General features: G+C 35.0%; 2 protein-coding genes across 4 annotated transcripts in view; both read right to left on the bottom strand.

The window, feature by feature from the left end:
• Window positions 2,165–10,015, bottom strand: LOC109841002 (probable inactive receptor kinase At5g10020). 3 transcript variants are annotated; one of them, XM_020409843.1, is made up of 4 exons: window positions 8,865–10,015; window positions 7,715–8,648; window positions 4,360–5,931; window positions 2,165–3,022 (listed from the first exon to the last, which is right to left on the bottom strand). In XM_020409843.1, exons 2-4 carry the CDS (start codon window positions 8,619–8,621, stop codon window positions 2,433–2,435), a joined length of 3,069 nt encoding a protein of 1,022 aa, XP_020265432.1. In that variant the 5' UTR covers window positions 8,622–8,648; window positions 8,865–10,015; the 3' UTR covers window positions 2,165–2,432. The 3 variants fall into 3 exon arrangements, with proteins under 3 accessions (XP_020265432.1, XP_020265431.1, XP_020265430.1); XM_020409842.1 differs by having other exon boundaries at window positions 7,715–8,755; XM_020409841.1 differs by having other exon boundaries at window positions 7,715–10,015.
• LOC109843928 (protein SAD1/UNC-84 domain protein 1-like) overlaps window positions 12,537–18,015 on the bottom strand; it is a gene marked incomplete at its 5' end in the record, with an annotated part of 9,866 nt that continues 4,387 nt past the window's right edge. The window contains one exon of the mRNA XM_020412910.1: window positions 12,537–13,142. Coding sequence (XP_020268499.1) covers window positions 12,837–13,142 — 306 coding nt within the window. The remainder of the gene's footprint in view (window positions 13,143–18,015) is intronic.

Genomic DNA, 18,015 nt, shown 5'->3' on the forward strand with positions numbered 1-18,015 from the left:
CTCATGTAATGTACTTGAAATAAAGTTGTCTTTTTATTGTTGAAAATATATTTGATTTTGTCTTTTTTTTCCCCTTTAATTTCAATATATGTCGCAAGAAAATAATGACCTAACATCTTGTGTTTTTAGATAAACACGAGTTATATTTTGTGTGTGCGCGTGTCTGAAATAAATAAAAGGTTGAAGTGCTTGTTACTATTTTCGCTTATTTGCTATCATATATTTTGTAATATTTCAGTGTGTTTGATATTTAAATGTCGTAAGATGGGTGGAATATATCCCCTACTTGAAATAAAGTTGTGTTTTTATTGTTGAATACATATTTCGTTGTTATATATTTGGTTATGTTTTTTCACCTCTCAGTATTTACTAATTATTGTTATTAAGAAATTAAAAGGCCAATGATTTTGGGTCATTTTAAATTCATCTCCCTAATTAACCCACCATCTGAACACGGAGAGCAGCACACTTTGCGTTCATTGTATATTTAAAATCAGCAATTTAATAAAAACGGAAGAATAGTTGGGAAAATCTCACCGAAATTCAAAAACTTTTCATAAAACTTTGAAATCAATACAGTAATAAGGTAAGCAATTGTTAAAAGACTTCAGACGCGATTTTTCTCTCGAACCTTCGCATTAATGACGAACGTCATGACGTATACAAAGCTTTTTGTAAAACGCCTCAGGATATTAAATGTGCAATTTGAGTTTATGGATCATCCTGCTAATGATTATGAATCAAATAAAAATCTGAATATTGAACTTCTGAAGGCAGTACTAGTGATAACCAGCATGGATGAGAATGCGAACATGAACTGCAAGCATTTGAGTCTAGATTTTTTTCCATGAAACATCCGAAACCACATATCAGTACTAAATAAGAACATGAATTTTTATCATTTTAATCTTGCAAAGTTGCGAGCCAATGCGAAAATGATCTCTTCGCAAACCTTCGAACCAAGGCACTAAGGTAAGTAGGAGGTCGAAAACACTATGAAGGTGAGTTTTCACTTGAAGCTCCACATTTATAACAAACATCATGACATAAAACTTTCTTCAGAACCTTCACATTTGCAACATCATGCATTTTCCAGATCAAACACTCATAGGTACTATCCATTAAAACATGTGGTTAGTTAAAATCATCCCGATAAAATTCAATGTTTTGTTCACATCGTAACTCTGAAATGGAATGCATTTACTCAAAAAAAACACTTCAAACGTGATTCTCTCTCGAACCTTTGCATTGCATAAAGCTTTGTCTGGAAATTTCAAATAAAACCTTCGCAGCTATCTATAAAATCACAATGGTTATCAAGATAAACACAATTCGATCGAATCATTAGCATGATACTTTACATCTCATCAAATCTGAAAATGTAGTCAACCATCACAATTCCCCTATATATCTTCTTTTCTTTGCCAATGCAGATATCTCAATCTTAGTTTTCTATACTTGTACTATAACATCCATGCCTATGTTGCAAATGCAATTTGGTTGACATTTTCTTTGCCAATGCAGATATCTCAATCTTAGTTTTCTATACTTGTCCATTAACATCCATGCCTATGTTTAGCTCTCTCTTCTTTGTTGATGTTTACAAGAGTTCGCATTCTCTGCAAACAGAAGATCGAGATGAAGATCGACCTGAAGGAGACTGTCAACCAAATTACGGTCAGAAAAGATCAAATATGGGAGAAGACTTGGAAGGGTGTTGTAAGTTGTATGAGAGACTAAATACATGTAATACGTTCTTTTTGTTACAGAAAATGTGTGACGCATGAAAGAAGCCCGTTGTTATTTATTTATCTGACCCAAATATTTGATGTATACTTGTTCTTTACTTTGCTAATACGTCCAAGATTTTATTATGTATTTCCACAAAAAAAAAAAAAAACCAAATTTCATTCTGTTGTTTTTCCTCAGTCAGGTTGGAGGAGTTGTCTAAAGTTCAGTATTTATTTCGACTTTATAAGAAAAGCTAGCCATTTAATACAAATACGATACTGTGGCCTACAGTAAGGAGCGATACCAACGGAAATTTCATCTTAGAGCCAATTCGAGCTCTCCAATCAATATATATCTCAGTACTTCTGATGGATTACACAAATAAATCAGAGCAAGGGAATTCAAAGAATAACAACACGGTCTCTTTCGCTCCTCAAGAGTGCAAATACGTAGTCTTTATAAACGCATTTTCTGCCTACGAGTCATAGGCTGAATACTACAGATTCGCACTTCCACCGTTACAAGCCACAAACCACTAATAAAACATTCTACATAAAAAAGAATAGAACAAACGCTCGACGAAAAAACAAGACAGAAGAAGATTGAAAAAAGAATCACCAACGCCGTCGGTTAGCAGTAGAGTCAATGGCATCAAAATTCATCAGACTGGTCAGTAGATGTACAAATCTGCATACTGTATCCTATACCGATATAGAAGAAAGATCTTCGTACACGGTTCCAATCTCAGGCCTCTCTGGCGCTGATCTTATACACCTGAGAGCAACTTGCAGCATAGCTTCCAAAATCTTTGTAGATTCTTCAGAATTACCCGTTTCTTGAACACGCTTATCAAAGCACTCATAAGCGCGATTCTCGCTCGCCAATAGTCTCGCCCAATCAGTTAAATCTACTACTCCAGGATTCCCCGATACAATCTCTCCAGCATTTTTTCCAGTCAAGATTTCAAGTAAAATTACACCAAAAGCATATACATCGCTCTTCAGAGAAGGGCAGGGCTTAATTGTGTTCGCAAATTCCGGAGGGCGGTATCCAAGAGCACCGCATTCAGAAGCTTGGTCAGCCATTCCTGCTGATTCATTATTCTTGTGAGGACTGTAATCAGTGAGAAGGGTATTTATGTCCGTAGACTGGATTATGATGTTTGAGGATTTGAGATTTCCGTGGGGTATCGCTCTCTCGTTGTGCAAGTAGTTCAGGCAGGAAGCGACATTTACAGATATAGCAAGTCTCTGGCTCAGGGATAATGGTTGAAGCCCTCTTTGTTCAAACTCTGTAAACAGACAAAAACAAGAATTATGGTCACGTGCGGATTTGGTGTAGCAAAGGCATGAGATGAAATTTAGTCCCATGTTGGAAAAACAGCTAGATGTACATGGTTAATTATGTTTGGATCATAACTCAAATAGGGCAAATGTTTTTCAGTCAGTTTTGATCCATCTCGACGGAAGCTCATCATGTATCGTTGTGACCCAACACGAGCTGATGTTAACTTACGCTATAACAAGTAACATTTAGAAGGGACGCTAAAGGTAAATGACAGAGAAGAGCGCCAGGAGTTGGTAAAATTGAACATATAAGTTAATAATAAAATAATGGAAGTGTCCAAAACTTTCTTAACATGAATTTTATTCCACAAGGGAAAATTAACCAAGGAACAATGAAATCAATCCTTCTAGCATGTGAAACGGGCCATTTCACAGTAACATTGCTGGCAAGACCTTGATTGACAAAGGATCCTTGGTCCGTAATTGACACCATTTTGATTGGAAACGTTGGATAATGATGATTGGTTTTAAAATTATATATTTCGTTAGAGAACAACTATAAATCATCCCCTAATATGCGTTACAGATGGAGAGATTGTATTTAGTGATTTCTGCATGCATGTAGAATGGCCTACTTGCAAAATATTACTCTTTATTCCTACCTTCACAATGACTAGATGATCAATAAAAAGATCAGAAGATAAATTGGGTGTAAATGAAAATGTAAGATAACACTGAAGTTCAAAGAAGAATTAGAAAGATTCTTCCGAGTAACTAAGCAAGAAGGGGGAAAAAAAAAAGAAGTTAGCAAGAAATGATAGAGTGGCAGATTGTGTTGTCACGTATAATGAAGCTAGGTGTATGCGTACTATGGAAAGTAGCTGAGACTCATAAGAAAGTTTAGGAGGAAATACTTGAGAGCATGATATAATTTACAGAATAGAGTGAAAGTTCTAATGATCTAGATAAGATAACTGCCTGTGATATGTTGTCCATATCTGGCATTTTACCCTAACATATAGCAAATCATAAACAAAGTCCTAGAATTTAACATTAGAACTATGTAGCAAATAAATATTTCAGGTCTGAAAATCTATATAAAAAATTTGAACTTTTCTGTCCTTAATTACACTATCCATGAGACTATGAGTACAATGGATCCGTACATAAAAAATTGTTAGCTATTCCGACAATGTGGCGTTCACATAAATCATGGTAATATGAGGTACCTAACAACTATTTGAAACAGAGATTTAAGCCATGATGAAGTAATACATGCTCTAAGATAAAAGAACAAATCAAAGCATAACCAACAAAACAGAAAGAGAGAAGCAATCCCTACCACAGAGGTGTGCCGTCAAAGATGCTGCACCAATATAATAATCATATATGATAAGTCTCTCGTGTTCTTTTGGACCCCAATAAAAACCCCTTAGAGATACAATATTGGGATGCCTAATAGTCGCAAGTTTTTTTGCTTCCCTAGAGAATTCTTTCTTACTCTTTGAAATGCCTTCTCTTAGCCATTTCACAGTGATTATATGCCCACTGGCTAATGTCGCCTTATACGAAGTCCCATGACAACTTCTCCCAATAATTTCTGCAGGTGCACGAGAAAGTTCCTCTGCTGAAAATAGGATTGTATTGTCAAATAGATGCAAGTCACCTGCTAGTCTATCAGGAGAACATACATTGAGCACTGAAGGATTCTCAGATGAAGTAGGATCATTAGGAGGCATCATAAGAGACATTGAGGAATTTCCTTTAACTTTTGGTGGTGACCCATGAACGCCAGGTTCTTTAGATTCTCTCGAAATTGGCAAAGAAGCTGACCCTGATGGAAGCAAATGATCATGAGAAAAACTTGTATTCAAAGCAGGTGCCTTTGCATTTTTTCGTCTACCAAAAACGTTAGTGCCCGTAATTTGTTGTTGCTCAGTAGCATCGGCTTTGTGAGAAACCCTACGGTAAATAAGAATCGCCACAAGAACAAGGATAGCAATTGTGACAACACCCGCGATAAGACTATACATAATTATCCTTCTCATTCGATGACTATGCTTCTCGTTATCAAGATCAGGATTATTTGAAGGAGGTGAATTAGGGATAACCAGCAAGTTATTCCCTGGATGAAATGATGAAGTAGGAAATTTCAGCAAATTGTCAGGTACAGTGCCAGAAAGGTCATTGTATGAGACATTGAATTCCAGAAGGCCTTCAGGAAAATTGTCAGGTATGCTGCCTTCGAAGTGGTTATTAGACAAGTCAATGTATAGCAAGCTATGGATCGAGCCAATTTCTTTTGGGATCTTTCCTGAGATATTGTTCCTTCCGATATTAAACAATTTTAACTCAGTCATAGCACCAACGTTTTCGGGCAATGAACCGTTCAATGAGTTATTTGAAAGATCAAGAGAAGCCAGACTGAGACCTTGGCTGGGAAGTGAAGGGATATCTGAGGACATGGAGGCCGCTGAATTTGGAAATGGGATGTGTCCGTTAAAGCTATTTCCTGAAAGATTCAGATCCGTCAATCTCAATGATGTAAATAGAGTAGAAGGTAATATCCCATATAGTTGGTTGAGACTAAGATCAATGACATTTATCTCAGGATATGTCCCAATTACTGGTGGAAGTTCTCCAGATAGCAAGTTATTTGAAGCCTTAAAAGCCATCAGCCTCAGAAACTGAGATGTTTCATTCGGCAATGTTCCCGTCAATTTGTTTGAACTTAGATTGATAACTTCCACATAATTTCCCCAATTTCTAACATCTGAAAGATTCCCAGATAGCATGTTATTGCTAAAATCAACAGTGGCACAACTTCCAACTCTGGCAGGCAAAGAACCTGTCAGTTTGTTGGTGGAAAGATTGAGAGTCTTCAGAGAAGAGGAGGTTATGATCTTGATAGGACCTGCATTAAGTAAATCAACTTGAGATAACCTTGAAATAAGAGTTGCATGATATTACGTAGGAAAGAATTGCATGGTGAACTTCCAGATATCAAATATTGATAAATAGTCCAATTCTGTTTCTAAAATGTCTTGAAAAAGAGATGCTCAGCTGAACCAATTTTAATACGAATTTATTGTACATAGTATTGATATCAATACAACAATATGAAATTAAAAGAAGGGAATGCCAACAGCTTACGTAAATTTAACTAATCGTCTCTTACTGAAGGATAAATTTCTATGCACGACTGTGTTGCCAATGTGGGATAGATGTAGAAGTAATATATAAAATGATATTTGTCGTAATCGCATTAAAGTTATTACAACAAAATCATGCAATGGTAACACAACAAAAGTAAAATTTAAGTAGGCTAGAAATGAGAAAGACAGATATAAACAAAGTGTGCTAGTATAGAAAACTTTATCCTTGCACGCAAGCTTTCTGAAAAATATAAGAATCTGGAAGGATTAAGGCTATGTCACCAGTCTGTAGAAAAACTAGCCGAGGCTCAGGTAAGGAGGCAGAAAAGTGAATTAATTGACAATTTTTTCTTGGAGATGCCTACAACAACAATAGAGCAAAGCAATAGGAATCATAGTTTTAAAATATTATTTTTTTAAAAAAGAAAGGAATTTTATAATGAGCTTAGGTTTAGATGGTTTGTCTTGATCCTGATTGAAAACAATCCAAAATGGTGTCAAGTATCATACCACAGGTCATCAGTAAGAAGACCCCCTCCCCCATTTCATTCTAACATGACGAAGGAACTGATATTATATGTATTAGTGGTTTTAGACTAGACAAGATTGCTACTAAAGCTAGTTAACTTCACATTTTGCATCCAGTTTGCTCCAGCCATATAACATAGAGGAAGGGGTAAGGCGAAGGTATTGAAACATATATGCTGCATATAAAACCAAAAGAAAATTTTGGAACAAAGCTGCTAAAGATTCAAAAGTTTTAGAATGTCTTAGTCAAGAAATTTCTCACACACTATATGACCAAAAACAAGCAAACCAGTAATGCGTTTAATAAAGAGCCATTCAGAAAATCATCAACTATGCAATTATTTAATAGAGTTGTGTACTATGAATACTAGTCCATAAATGTAGGTGTCAGTATGTGCAGATACTTAACCAACCAGAAATAGCTTCAGGTGCAGGGCTTATATTTCAAGTAAACATTCTAGAGATTCAAAGAGAAGACTCTGATCTACAGCAGGCATCTTTTTTTGTAAAATTCTAATTCCACGAAACCAAACCAAAATCAGGAGTCTCCTTAAAGAACAATGGTCTATCAGGTGATAATATCAAACATACTGAGGATGTTGTAGAAGGGATTAAAACAAACTGAAGAAAGTTTCTGGCAACCAGGCCAGCGAGCATGCGTTTGCTCATACAATGTGAGATATTTTGTACCTAATTTTAGGATCTATCAAAAGGGTATTTTCCCTATTCAATCAATTAGCAAGTTCAGACACAACCTCCTCATATGCATCTCTCCATCCCAAGACAAAACTTTAATTGGTACTAAACCACAAGGAGAGTGACAAGGATCAATAATGCTATTGATTCTTCCCACTTAAACTTTGTATGTAGCCTATGAGGTTCAAGTTTTCCGGGGGCATTTACAACCAAACTTAGTCATACTATGGTATTACTAATCTACCAAATTATATATCTCAAGGGAAAAATATATATAGATTGAACAGAACATAACTGACAGACCTCAAGTTGGATTACCTGTAAGTTGATTGCAGCTCAGGTCTAGTTCAGCCAAGACCAATGAACTCTCCTTAAACAATGCCTCAGGCAAAGAGCCAGAAAGCTGATTATTTTCCAATCTTAGAACTTGAAGAGAAAACATAAAATTGAAGGATGGAACATTTCCACTAAGTTGATTAAAGCCGGCATCAAACACCTCCAAACTGTCAAAAACCGGAGCTGGATCTTTAGCGAATAGGTTGCCAGACAATTTATTGTGGCTGATATTTAAGTACTGCAACGAATCAATAATACTCGAATTGTCAGAAAGTGACTCAATAGAGCCAGATAACTGGTTCTGGCTGAGATCAACATAGACCACGCTCTGCAATTCACTAAGTATACCATCAAGGTCACCAGAAAGACTGTTGCTTCCCAAATCTAAGTACTTCAGCTTCTTCAAATTGCCAAACCCAGAAGGAACCGGACCTCTGAAATTGTTTGAAGACAGATTCAAAGACACCAAATTTCCAATTTTAGTCAAATCATCAGGTATCGACCCATCAAACGAGTTACCCGAGAGATCGAGAAACTGCAACGAACCAATAAGCGCAACTTCAGGAGATAACTTCCCATTGAAATAGTTATTTGACACTGACAAATTCTGAAGCATCTGCATTTTGGCAAGGGCAGCAAAATTGATGGTTCCAACCAATCCCATATCATTCAAATTGATCGAAGACACTCGGTCAACATTACACTGAACTCCATTCCATTTTACAGGACACCCACCAGAATCCTGCGAGTTAACTTGATCCCATGAATCCATAATGTTGCCTGACGGATCTTTTCGGATCCCTTTCTTGAATTCCAAGAGAGCATCTATATCTGAACTTGCTGCTGCAAGGCCTAGCCATAGGATGACTAACAAGATACTGAGCTGCATTCCCTCTTAATAAAATAAACAACCAAACTGCAAATAACATAAAATAACAGAACTTCAGACGGGGCTAAAAACCCAACCTTTACGCACTCTACACTGTAGATGCTGATTTTGACAGAAACCCAGATACAATGTCCCTAAAAAAGAGAATAAAATGAGATTTTGCACTTGACCCAGAAAAATTCAAGTCAACCCCAATTCACAGCAGTAAAGTATTTAGCATAATAACGCAAGAAAGAGGCCAACCAATGGAATTGAAATCTGAACAGACCCAGACGGAATTGAGACCAGAAATCACTCCAAAAATACCCAAATTGAGACTGTGAAGGACACAGCATTGGCAGTGAGAGGACAGAGAGGGGGTGGGAAAAAAAAGAACAGATCTTGGATGAGAGAGAGAACAAAGTGGGAAAGGGAGGAGAAAGGTGGAGGACGAAAAGGATTGGTTCCTTTTGGGAGATGGACAGCTGGGTTTTTTTTATTCGGGGGTAACAGCTTACATTCCCTCTTCTGCTGCTCCTCTCTCTCTCTCTCTCTCTCTCTCTCTCTCTCTCTCTACTTTTTTGTAGTGAGAGAAAGAGAGAAGGATCCAAAGGATGAAGAAGGTCCGATCTCTCTCTCTCTAATGAGGAATTGATGAGAGAGAGAGAACGAAGAAAGAGAAATGAAGTGGGGATTCTTTTGTTTCTCCTCTCTCTGATTCCCTCTCTGGCGATATTCAGAGAGACAGCTACAAGAGTGTCGTCTCCGTAGGGCCCCAAAGTCATCTACCAAAATAAGTTGTAGTAGGATACTACAAATTTATTCCTTTTTTTTTTTTTGGCAGTGGGTCAACTATTCCCTTATTATTAACATGATTATTTTCCTAAAATGTTTTAAGGGGATTTATGTAAATTTAAAGTCTTTTAGGATGGCATCCGAGCAATCTGTAGAATCGGCGAGAAATTTTGGATCAGAACAGGTTTGGAGGCGCATGAGTCGTTTTGGGTGCTGCGCGGTCGACCGCGGCGCAAGGTCGGTCGACCGCGAACGTGCACAAGCCAGAGTAGGAGTCTGGATTTGACGCGGTCGACCGCGAGACCCTGTAGGCGAATTTGGTCTCTGTCGCTTGATCGCGATCGACCGCGAACTTTGGGCGGTCGACCGCCAATCAGGTCAGGGCCTGTTTTGTGTTTCCTGTTCTTATTAGGTTTGGTGTTTGCTATAAATAGCAACATACAAATTAGGGTTTCTTTGGCTTTGTTTGGAGATTTGTTTGGGGATATTTGGAGTACAGAAAAAGGATAGTTTTTCTGAGCAATTGTTTGAGGGTTTATTTGGAGAGATTAAGAGATTTGTTGGTGAGATTAGTTGATTGGTTTGAGCGTTTTGTAATCCCAGTTTGTACTCTTCTTCTCCATTAGTGAAAACTCAATCTCCTTCTTGCCCCGTGGACGTAGGCAATTTTCCGAACCACATAAAACTATTGTGTTTGGATTTGTGTCGTTGTTTTGATTTGTTTGGCCTTTATCTCGACGTTTGTTTGATTTGGTTCTCGAAGCACGCCCGTTTGGTTGTCCTGCTTCCGCGCCGCGCACAACATAATCTAGACTCAAATTTGTCAGGCATATTTTAAGTCATATTGCAAAAAAGATGTCTTTCAATATATGTTTTTAAAGGGTTTTACCTCAGTGTCAGAGTAATTCGAGTTCAAATTTGTCGAATGTGCATTTTCCAAATCCTCGTTTTCATTTTGATACGCCGCTAAAAGCACAAATTATTTTAGAAAAATTTCTACCTCCTTTTGCTTTAGGGTATATGGAAAAATACTTTGTTAAGGTTAAACAAATACATTTTTTTAAAAAAAGTTGCATTTACCATTATTCCGTTTTCGATGGCAAAAGAACATATTTTGGGAGGGGTACATCAAATAAGAAAGATTTTCAGGATGTCATATCTAAGAAAACCTTTTCATTGATTACAATAAGTTTTTTTTCATAATTGTCCTCATTATTATACAATCTTTCAATGATGCTAGTCACACACTCACGTTATATGATGGCATATGCAAGATAAAAAAAAAAAAAAACCAATTTATATATGATTAAATTCCTGGTTCATGATCTCACCTTTTTTTTAGTACCTAATTAATCGTAGCGTATGCATACTAACCATGACAAATATATCAACCACTCCCTACTATATGATGGTAAAGTTGTGCTTGCACAGCTCTCAGAGTTTCTAATCATGGTTATTAATGAGTAAATAAACCAAATTTGTGTAGATCCAAGCATTTGGTTTAAGAAACGAAGGTTAATTAAAAACGAAGCAAAAAGAGACGAGCAAGCATGTTAACTTGAATCGTAAGGATTATGATTATGATTTGGTCCTCGCGATCATTATTATTTTCTTATTGGCGCTGATACCCAAGTAATTGTTTAGGGATTCGGATCCTCTCCATTACAAAAAAAATAGTGGAGGGACCACTACATAATCACAGCCATTGATTATCTAGTTGATGGTTATGATTTTTTCTTTTAGTGTAAATTAGGAATGAGTGCAATACACAGGGGTATGGTAAGTGTTGTATCATAACCGCCTACTAAATAATTAATGCTTGAGATTAAAAGTAGTGGTCCCTCCACTACTTTTTTGTAACGGAGAGGATCCAAATTCATTGTTTAGTACTTACTGCTGCACATGGTAACTTGTACGCTGTTGAGCTCCCAAAGAGACGGATTCACCCTCAATTTTTACAAATGCAGTCCGTATCGCCTTTATAAATGGTTCGAGGAGAGGACCCATATTATTATTATTTTTAGCTAATTTAGCAACTTACATAACTTCCTCAAGAATGAGCATTTAAGTCCATCCAAAACAAAATAACAAATAATAACATTGCTTTCTTTGTGGAGAAGTTGGTACAAGATAACATCACACCAACCTTTAGAGAGAGAGAATCTTTAGCTTTTGATGCTTTGCTCAGTCAACTACCACAAATATGTCCTCTGCCGGGAAAATTTGCAAAATAGTCCGTTTTACTAATTATTTAGCAAAATAGACTGTTTTGCTAAATAATTAGCAAAATAGACATCTTTTTGACCAAAAAGAGGTCTATTTTGCAAAACAGCTCAGAAAACATACGGGACTAGTAATCCCGTATGTTTTAATCACGGATTAGTGAACTTAAAAAATTTTACAAAATATTGAGATGAACTCAGAAAACATACGAGACTACTAGTCCCGTATGTTTTTGAGTCACTAATCCGTGATTAAGTTGGCTCTAAACATAAAGGACTAGTACTCCCGCATGTTTTCTGAGTCTTGTTTTTTAAAATCGACCTCTTTTTTTCAAAAGAGGTCTATTTTGCTAATTATTTAGCAAAACGGTCTATTTTGCTAAATAATTAGCAAAAATAGACTATTTTGCAAATTTTCCCGTCCTCTGCCTCCTCTTAGCTTTAAAAGTGGTGCAGGTGTATGATCCCCCAAAAATATATATATATATATATATAGACGAATTAGAAAACTACTGCAAAGTTTTATGTACGTAACCCCCTTATTTTAATCTGAACCCTCTTCACTTTGACCATTCAAATCATAATCATTTGTTTACAAAAAGCCAAGGATTAAAGCCTGTGAAGGTTACCCTCACCAAATGAAAAGAACCGTGATTGAGCCATTTCCTTAAAATTTAAGATTACAACACATACTTATTTGCTGGAGCAATGATTGCTTCAAATCTACTATGAGCTAATCCTCTTCCCCTTTGGCAGCATGCACAATGATTTAGGAGAATGCTTACAGATGACAGCTTGTGCATTGTCATTTTTCAGAGTTAAAAAGACTTGTAACCTTGATGGGTCGATCGATTTCCAACGCGAGTTAAATCTGTAATAGCGCTTAGCCAGACGTCTACCTTCTTTAGTAAAAAGCCTAGAGAAGTAATCAGTTTATTTGAGGTACAACCTAAAAAGCTAATACAACCTCGAACAGCAAGCCTAAATGACATCTTGTGCATTGCCATTTTTCAAAGTTAAAAAAGATTTCTAAAAATGATGGGTCAGTTTCCAACGCAAGTTACAACAAACTCGACGTCCTAAATACAAGAATGAAACGTCTGCCAAAAAAGCCTAGGCCACATTAACATCTACAGCCTCGTTACTAAATAACTAGAGACAAGCTGATTTACAAATCATTAACACCGCGATATGCAAGTGTGAACAAAATACACCCTGATCATAGTTCGTTTCTATCACAGGCCTGCGCAGGGGAGCTTGGCTCGTATCCGTGCACCCTGAATCGATATATGCATGTTAGTGCAGAGCTTCCATGGTTCGAGTCTATCTCAAGACGAACATTGTTGATGGGTGAGGCAATTCCTGGCTCAACGTTGAAGGTCTGAATATTGCTCTTCTCAAGGTCATAGGAGAATCTTGCGATGAGATATAATGTAGGTGGGTTTGATGTATCGATTATGGGCTCTCCAAACCAACCAAAAACCATACCATCCTTGGGGGCACTGGATCTGTCATACGCCACGCTCTGCAATAGAATTAATATATTGAGACGTTAGACTAAGCAAGAAAATACAAGTGTCACTTTTGGTCAAATTGCACCCAAAAAAAAAAGAAAAAGAAAAAGAATGAACCTAATAAATCATAGAAATCATCCTGAACTGTCAAAATTATACTAAACCGCCTCAAACCATTCGAAATTCTCGTAAACGGTGTTAACTAGTAGATTAAAAAGCCTACACTACCCTTTCTACTCTTTAACACATCCAAGAGGGTTATATATAATATATTTAGTAAAGATAAAATTGTCATCAGTGGGGTCATCAGTGGGGTTATTTGTGATATACAAAGTTCAGGAGGTTTTGTGGCTTATAATGATTCAAAAGAATCCACAAGCATGTGATAAGCATCAGTCCTTGAATCAAGACAATCAGACACCACCAACTCAGGTACGTCTCTCTTTATTGTTGTGTTAAAAACTCTGGTACCTATTTCTTTATTATTGTGTTGTGGCTTAAAAAAAACGTATGGGATATGGACTGAACTATGTAAACACGTGGCTTTTTCGACATTGATGTACAACATGCGTAGTGAGATCCAGGTTAGTCATCACTTATCCTCCCCGAGCTGTTCCGCTAAAATCAGAGAAACGAAATCCTGAATAAAGGACTAATTCTTTTTTTTTTTTTACTCAAAGCAAGAACACAGGTGAGGAGTTGCAGCAAAAAAGACATCAGGCTCAGACTATGCAGATATCTGGGGAAAAAGTGACAGTCCAAAGTTATAACTGAAGTGCAATAATGGAGTACCCAGAGATCTGGGAGGAATCAGTAGAAATAACTTGGACATCAATTGTCACTGATTAGTTATTGTTAGCATTTATAATAAGCATATAGCATAAACATTTTTATTATGGCCTTGGACTGTTGGACATGTGTTAGAACCCGACACTTACACATGTTGGGCACTCCTTAAATATGTGCAAAGTTACACAGTAATCTTCAATCTAGGGCGCTGATTGGACACCTAAGGGCTACAGGCACATGCTAAATATTTCTCATATACTTCTTTTAGTAACATTTCTCATAAACATATGAGTTCATTACATGTTTAGGGCATCCAGTTTCATTTATATATCAAAGAAGATACTTCAGTGAAAAAAGAGCATCAAAATTTTGAGAAAAACTACATTTTAAATATTTTATGTAAGTAGCCTACATCGAGTTATTATACAAAAAAAAAAAACATCAAATACTGTCTATTTTTGAAGGGCCACGAGTAAATTGTATTCCTAGATGACTGGTGGTTCGATAATCTGATAGCTCAGATCAGTAACTTTCAAACGGTTCTAAGCAAACAAAGAAGATTTATTGAATGTCTCCTTAGGGGGTGTTATTTATTGAGACAAATTGGGGCCAAGTGGGAAAATTGTTCCAACGGAACAAATTTATCACTGGGATATTTTGAATGGGGTAAAGTGGGATAATGGGACAATTTGAGCCTTTGATTTGACAATTCATATGAGATAATTGATGATGTGGCACCTTATTAACATATAATTTTATCTATTAATTAATTCTAAATTAACTTATCGAATTGGTTTAGTATATTATTATAATATAAACATTGTTTTACTTTAAATTAAAATAAAATATGTTGTACTATAATTACTAATTAATATTATTAATAATTATATTACATTATATAATATTATATTAGCATGCTATACTATATAATAATTAATATAATATAAGATCAAAATATTTAATATTATATTTTAACAATATAATATTTAATATAATACATTTTTTATTTATACAAAAATATAATATGTTATACTATAATTACTAATTAATATTATTAATTATTATATTATATTACATTATATTAGTATGCTACATTATATAATAATTGATATAATATATGAACAATATATATAATATAATATTTAATAATATTATTATTAATTTAATATATTTATAATTATAGTATCATAGGATATAATGTACGTATAAAGATTATATTATTTTACTTTATTCAATAATATTTTTTAAATATATATATATATATATATATATATATATATATTATATATATATATTATACATGAGATAATTGCAATAATATATATTAAAAGGTATCATGTTATAGTATAATACATTATTATTTCAAACTATAGTATATATATTAATCATATCTTAATATTTTATTAATATTAGTATATTATATATATATAATAGTATGTCTATATATAATAACTGATAAATATATAAACAGTGTATTAATCGTAATATCTAATTTAATATATTAGAACAGAGTCATAGGTTAAAAATTTACCGCATAAAATATTTAAAATATTTTATAATATAATATTATTTTAAAATCTATATTGTAATTAAAATATAGTTAATATTGATATCGATAATTACTATGATATATAAAATAATATCTCCAAATGTATTAATATATATAGTACTAATATAATTTATTATATTAATATAATATAATATAATATTAATTAATCACATAACATGATTTTATATATATTTATATTTTATACATTAATGTAATATACTAAATATTTATTACTTTTAATATTTATATTATATTACTTACTATATTATTTTATTGGTTTATATAATACACTAATATATAATTGCTACAATAAAATATCAACTACAATTAATATAATATATTATATAATAATATATGTTATTAAAATATTATATAATATTATAATAAATATGTTGTATTATTATATAATATAGTATGTGATATTGCATAATAATAATAATAAATATAATAAAATAAATTATACATATAAATTAAACTATAATAATATTTTATTTTATTACATGATAATATAATATAATTTATTGAATATATTATTGCTTTATATTTTATATATCATGTCATATATTTATAATATAATTAGCATGTATTAGTTAAGTAATACAAAAAGGTTTAAAAATTATCCCAATTGCCTTCAAAGTGGAACAAAATTATTCCAATATGGAGGATGGGTAAATTTTTACTATTGGGACAAAATTTTTGTATATGAGTGGGGTAATTTTATCCCAAATGGTGAAATTATCTCACAAATGTTCTAAAAAATCAATAACACAAAAAGATAATATCATTGTTCCATTGTCCAAATGAATAACACTATAAAATAGAATCCCTAAAATTATCAAATTATCCCCCCAAATGTCCCAATGAATAACCCCCCTTAGATGATTTGCTTTGACTGTATACAGTTCAATAAGAATATCTGCAACAAATTATTAATGAATATATGCCTAAACGTAAATACATCCAGACAACTTGGTGTTTTTACTAGTTTATCGTAAAATGCCTGCTACTACACCAAAACTTTGACGTTATAGTGAGGGTTTAGGGCTATAATTTTATATCTAACATACCCCTGTAGGTTGAGCGTCTTTTTTATGGGCCGGAATATGGAGTCACACAACAACATCAAATTTTTTTAAAATCCACTTTAAATTCATGGCCTATAGGATTTGAACCTGAGTTTCTCTGATACCATTTTAAAAGCCTTGTCATTGCACCAAAACTCCGTAGTTATATTGATAGTTGAGAGTTATAGTTTTATATTCTAACATGTCCCCACAAATTGAGACGCCCTTTTTATAGGCTGAAATCTGGACTCATGTAGCATTAACAACTTCTTTAGAATCCACATTAAATTTGTGACTGGTGGGAATTAAACCTAGGTTGCTTTGATACTATCTAAAAGTCTTTGCCACTGCACCTAAACTTTGAAGTTCGGGTTATATTTTTACATTCGGACAAATTTTTAAAATCACCCTTTTTGCCATTTTATACAGCAAAATCGACCCCATGTGAATATATTTAGCAAAATCGACCATTTTCTTCTGAAAATGGTCGATTTTGCTGACTGAAAAATTTTAAGATAAAATTGCACGGGACTAGCAGTCCCGTGCAATGGATTCCTTTACCCGTGGTATTTTTTTTTAAACAAACGAATCATTCATTCTCTCTCTTCATCTCATTCTTTCTTCTTCTCTCTCTCCTCCATTCCCCAAGAAATCCAACCCAGCTCCTCCACTCTCTCTTCGTTCTCCTCTCTCAACCCGCATCCCCAGCTCCTTGAGCTTCGCCCACAGCCCTCGAGCTCCAGCCGAGCCCATCGCCGCCTCGACCTCCACCTCAGCACTCTTCTCCGCCTCCTCCACCACCTCCAAACCCCCCACGCCGTCGAGCTCCGCCACCACCCCACCTCATCCTCAACCCCTCAACCCGAGCACCTCCCCCTCCGTTCTATTCTCCGACCACGATCACCACGCCGCCGTCGCCCACAACCAGCGACGCCACCAAGCTCCCCCACCACCCCACCTCATCCTCAACCCCTCAACCCGGTCGAGCACCTCCCCCTCCGTTCTATTCTCGAGGTTATGACGAGCATGGGCGTTCAGTTTCTTCTCGAGGCTCCTGTGGATCCAACTTCATCTTACTATATTTTAGGAGGGGTGGAGATGTTTTGAACCACGGACCCGGTGGCGTGTAGAGGAAAAGGAGGATGCACCAGTGATCATTTTCCTCTTACCACATAAGACCAATCACCTTCAACTACATAAAACACATATAAAAAAGATACAACAAATGTACATGTGTTTTACAAAGCAAGATAAACAAAGAAAAATGTACCATGGCTATCAAATGTCTCAGGCACTACACACAAGAATTGCTGAATAGAAGTTTCTGTCAAGATTATTGTTTGTATTGTCACAGGACTACTAAACAGCATTGAAAAGGATAATCTGATATAAACTGCTCTTCCAAGTTATGAAATATCCAACACGGGTTGCACAAAGCATATACAAACAAAAAATAAGCAAATTCAATCCTCCTTTTCCACC

This window comes from Asparagus officinalis, chromosome 5 (genome assembly GCF_001876935.1).
Source record: "Asparagus officinalis chromosome 5, Aspof.V1, whole genome shotgun sequence".
Taxonomy (NCBI): domain Eukaryota; kingdom Viridiplantae; phylum Streptophyta; class Magnoliopsida; order Asparagales; family Asparagaceae; genus Asparagus; species Asparagus officinalis.

Excerpts from the sequence above, each read along its gene's own strand:
- LOC109841002 (XM_020409843.1), bottom strand. The coding sequence starts at position 8,621 with ATGCAGCTCAGTATCTTGTTAGTCATCCTATGGCTAGGCCTTGCAGCA. Across the intron at positions 5,932-7,714 it reads GAGCTGCAATCAACTTACAG|GTCCTATCAAGATCATAACC; the intron begins GTAATCCAACTT and ends TACTTAATGCAG. Across the intron at positions 3,023-4,359 it reads TTTGACGGCACACCTCTGTG|AGTTTGAACAAAGAGGGCTT; the intron begins GTAGGGATTGCT and ends GTCTGTTTACAG.